This window comes from Urocampus carinirostris, chromosome 14 (assembly GCF_059441175.1).
Source record: "Urocampus carinirostris isolate Australia breed hairy pipefish chromosome 14, RoL_Ucar_1.0, whole genome shotgun sequence".
Taxonomy (NCBI): domain Eukaryota; kingdom Metazoa; phylum Chordata; class Actinopteri; order Syngnathiformes; family Syngnathidae; genus Urocampus; species Urocampus carinirostris.
In genome coordinates, this window is record NC_142362.1 from 35,288,000 (window position 1) to 35,291,355 (window position 3,356).

The 3,356-nt window shown below is 41.9% G+C and overlaps 1 protein-coding gene across 1 annotated transcript; it reads left to right on the forward strand.

Annotated features, from left to right (window-relative positions):
* Nucleotides 1–850: 850 nt before the first annotated feature.
* On the forward strand, nucleotides 851–3,113 carry LOC148353291 (frizzled-7-B-like). The gene is made up of 2 exons (XM_088353151.1): nucleotides 851–1,338; nucleotides 2,781–3,113. Exon 1 carries the CDS (start codon nucleotides 910–912, stop codon nucleotides 1,336–1,338), a length of 429 nt encoding a protein of 142 aa, XP_088209277.1. The 5' UTR covers nucleotides 851–909; the 3' UTR covers nucleotides 2,781–3,113.
* Nucleotides 3,114–3,356: the final 243 nt, after the last annotated feature.

The window sequence follows — 3,356 nt, forward strand, 5'->3', positions numbered from 1 at the left end:
TAGAGAGCGGCTGACTAGATACACGTTTGCATCAGGTATCCTTAGATTGAGCCAGGTCAATTTGATGGTTAAGACACAACCGTCCCAAATGTAGTGGTTTCCCACGAGTTGTAGCGCCAGGTCATCCGTTTCATGAGTAATGGATCTGGCGATGGTGAGATACAGGCTCATTAGGGGTAGCTCGTGAGAGTTCTTAACGTAGCCTGGCCGTAACTGGACCCGCACCACCGCTATTGCATTTTCCCCGGAGGCGTTCTCAGTTGCTTCCCAAACCCGATAATAATCCACCCACGAGTGATCACCATTTCATACTTGTGCCTTTAGATAGTTTAGTGTCAATGACACACTCAACCATTAGATCCAAAACCCTTCTTCATCAAAATGAATGAAAATATCTAAAAACATTTTAGTCTCCTTAGAAAACCCCATTTAGCTTGAGAGCCTCATGTTATTTAAAATAAATGCAGATTTTTTTCCATATGAGTATTTAAAAAATGCACATTTACATAATAGTTCATGTATTTTTGCTTATTATTAAAATCCATCCATAAAGTTGTTTTTTTTACCACTTGGAGGAACTAAACAATACACAATGTCTCTGTCCACTTGTATTTTATTTTAAAAGGGTGTAAAATAAGAGGATTTTTCTCCTTTGAAAATGAGAAACGTCTCCTAAGGCTCCGCCCTTTTATAAGTTCAGCATTTTTCTTTCTTTTACTACTCGTTTGAAGCTATAAAATCTTTGGCAAAATTGTTGTTTAGAAAGAGTGGGTGTTTTTTTATCTCCACCCTCTTTGTTGAAATAAAAGACTTGTAGGAGAGAAGAAACTTCAGAAAAAGCCCCCGACTTTGGAAAACTGGAGTTGGACAAACTTCTGTCTTTTTTTTTCTAACCATTCTGGAACAACAATGGGAGCGCCGTGGCTGATCACAGGCTGCATGCTTGTGCTGCTGTCCATTTCGGAAGCCGATCTCCACCTGGAGGTTTGCCAAGACATCTCCATTCCGCTGTGCGACTCCCTCATTTACAACAAGACCATCATGCCCAACCTTCTAGGCCACACCACCCAAGCCGACGCGGCAGTGGATTTGCGCCGGTTCCAACCACTGTTGGAGGCTCGGTGCTCTGCGGACCTCCAGTTCTTCCTGTGCAGCGTCTACATTCCTGTGTGCACTGTTTTGGAGGAAGCGATACCACCTTGCCGGGCACTATGCGAAAATGCACATGGAGGATGTGAATCCAATATGAAAGCGATGGGCTTCGAGTGGCCGGAGAAAATTCGCTGCGACAAGTTTCCGGTGGCCGGATTGTGCGTGAAAACCATGGCCACAACATAGGTAGAATGTTGAAATGTGTCACTTATCAGGATCTTGCAGTTTGAGTTCTGCTTCTCTGTATGTTCTCTCTATTTCCCACTCTCTAGCCCAGTGCTTCTTAACCGCGTAGGAGCTACCGTAGCCCTCCAGTTTCATATGTGCATTCAACGAACATTATTTTCATGAAAAGTCAAGAGTATTTTTTTAATTCAATACATTAAGTTTTTCTACTGGTGCACAAAATTAACTATTCAAAACAAACCAACATAGTGCATGAACTCACGATGGAGGTACGATCGGGCCTGAAAAATATCTAGCCCGACCTGATCTGCAGGTTTTAAAACCTGACCCAGGCTGAGCCCGACTAATTACTTGATCTGAAGCAAAATCGAATATTTCATATCTTATTTGTGAAGACTCGGGAAGAGGAGGGGTGAGTTTGTCCGACTCCTCCCGCCGCGTACCCCCTTCTCTGGGTCCGACAGGGCACTTCTAGGTCCGATGGTGCACTGCACTAGATAGAGATGGAAGCCATCGCGCGGCTCCTCCACAAAGAAAAAAAACAAAGAATGATGATGGGTGGATAATTAAAACAAGTAAAAGCAAAGTAGAAGCCTGTACACGTATTGTTGCCTTCCAGTACGTGCTACAAAGACGAAAGTAATGGTTGATATTTTAGGCCCGAATTTCGGGTCGGGCTCGGGCCTGGCTTAAGATTTTACCTCTCAATAAATTATAGAACTGCAAATCAGTGTGACCTCTACCTTTTCCTTTGAGAAACCAGTTCAGGCTTCACCTTGCCAAGTGCTACTCTCATGTAATTTTAACAGCAAAGCCTGTTCCTTTTCCTTGTTTTTATGTCCAGCATCCTAGCCAATGTGATGTTGTACATAAATATGTGAAAAGACTTCAGAACGTTCTTGGCAATAACTGGATGCTTTTCCATTTGTGGTGACCAAAACGTTGAGAGCATAGATTTTCTGAGCAGTTGTTGTTGAACCTGGTTCTTTCAATGATTTCGTTAATGTATTCATCAGTGGCTTTTGCTGCCTCATCATCAAACATGAATGGCCATCTCACCCACGCTGGGTATTCGCTCGCTCTAGAAATGTCCATCAAAAGACTTGTCAAGCTTATCTAAATGTGTAGCAATGTCACCAAAACCAGACAAATCTTTAATGTTACTTACACAGTTGTCAGTAATATCATACATATTTGTCTGACAACATTCTTTTTTGGTCAACATAGTTGGTATTAGGGACACGGCAGCTGGTTGGTTAGCACGCAGCCACATAGTGTGGAGGTCTAGGGTTCAATTCCAGGTACAACTCTTGATTTCCTTCAAATCACAACTCTCCCTGGTCACTATTTAAACACTCTGTCACCTTGGCTCTGTGCTCACTCTTGTCCTAGCGTCCTGTTTTGTCCCATGTACCAAATCCTTGCCTTGCCTTCCCTTCCAGATCACGAGTACTGCCTGACGAACCCTTGGACTGTTTGGACTCAACCCCTTGCCTGCATCATCCAGAAGACACTTTTTAATTGTTTTGTAAATATTTTCATCTTTCATATCTATGTCTGATTGTGTTGTGTTTTTATGCTCCTCAAATGCAGCCATCATTTTGTATTCGAATAGCCCGGAAGAAGAAAAATTTTCATCTATTTTCCTCTCAATTCGCTTTGGTGCTTATTTTTGAAGATATTCTTAGTTCCAAGTTATGTGATGCTTCTATTATTAGAGTTACTATTTTTTGCATTTTATTTTAATACGCTGTTGTGCTTCGACAGTTCTAAGCGTCATCCAATCTGACAGTACTGTTGAAAATGCACATTCTGGAAGCTCCATGCCATTAAAAGCTTTTTGCAATTCATGTTTGTCTTGTTGGAGGATTCAGCACATTTACATACTGGTTACAAAAGGTATTTGTGGAAAACATAACCAATAACCAGACATTTGTTGATACTGTCACACATTCAAGCACGATTAGGGGTTTCTAGGTGCCCCAAGTGGAGCGCTCCTTGAAGTTATTTTTTTAAAT

Bases quoted from the DNA above. Each gene is read 5' to 3' on its own strand.
- LOC148353291 (XM_088353151.1), top strand. From the start codon at position 910: ATGGGAGCGCCGTGGCTGATCACAGGCTGCATGCTTGTGCTGCTGTCC.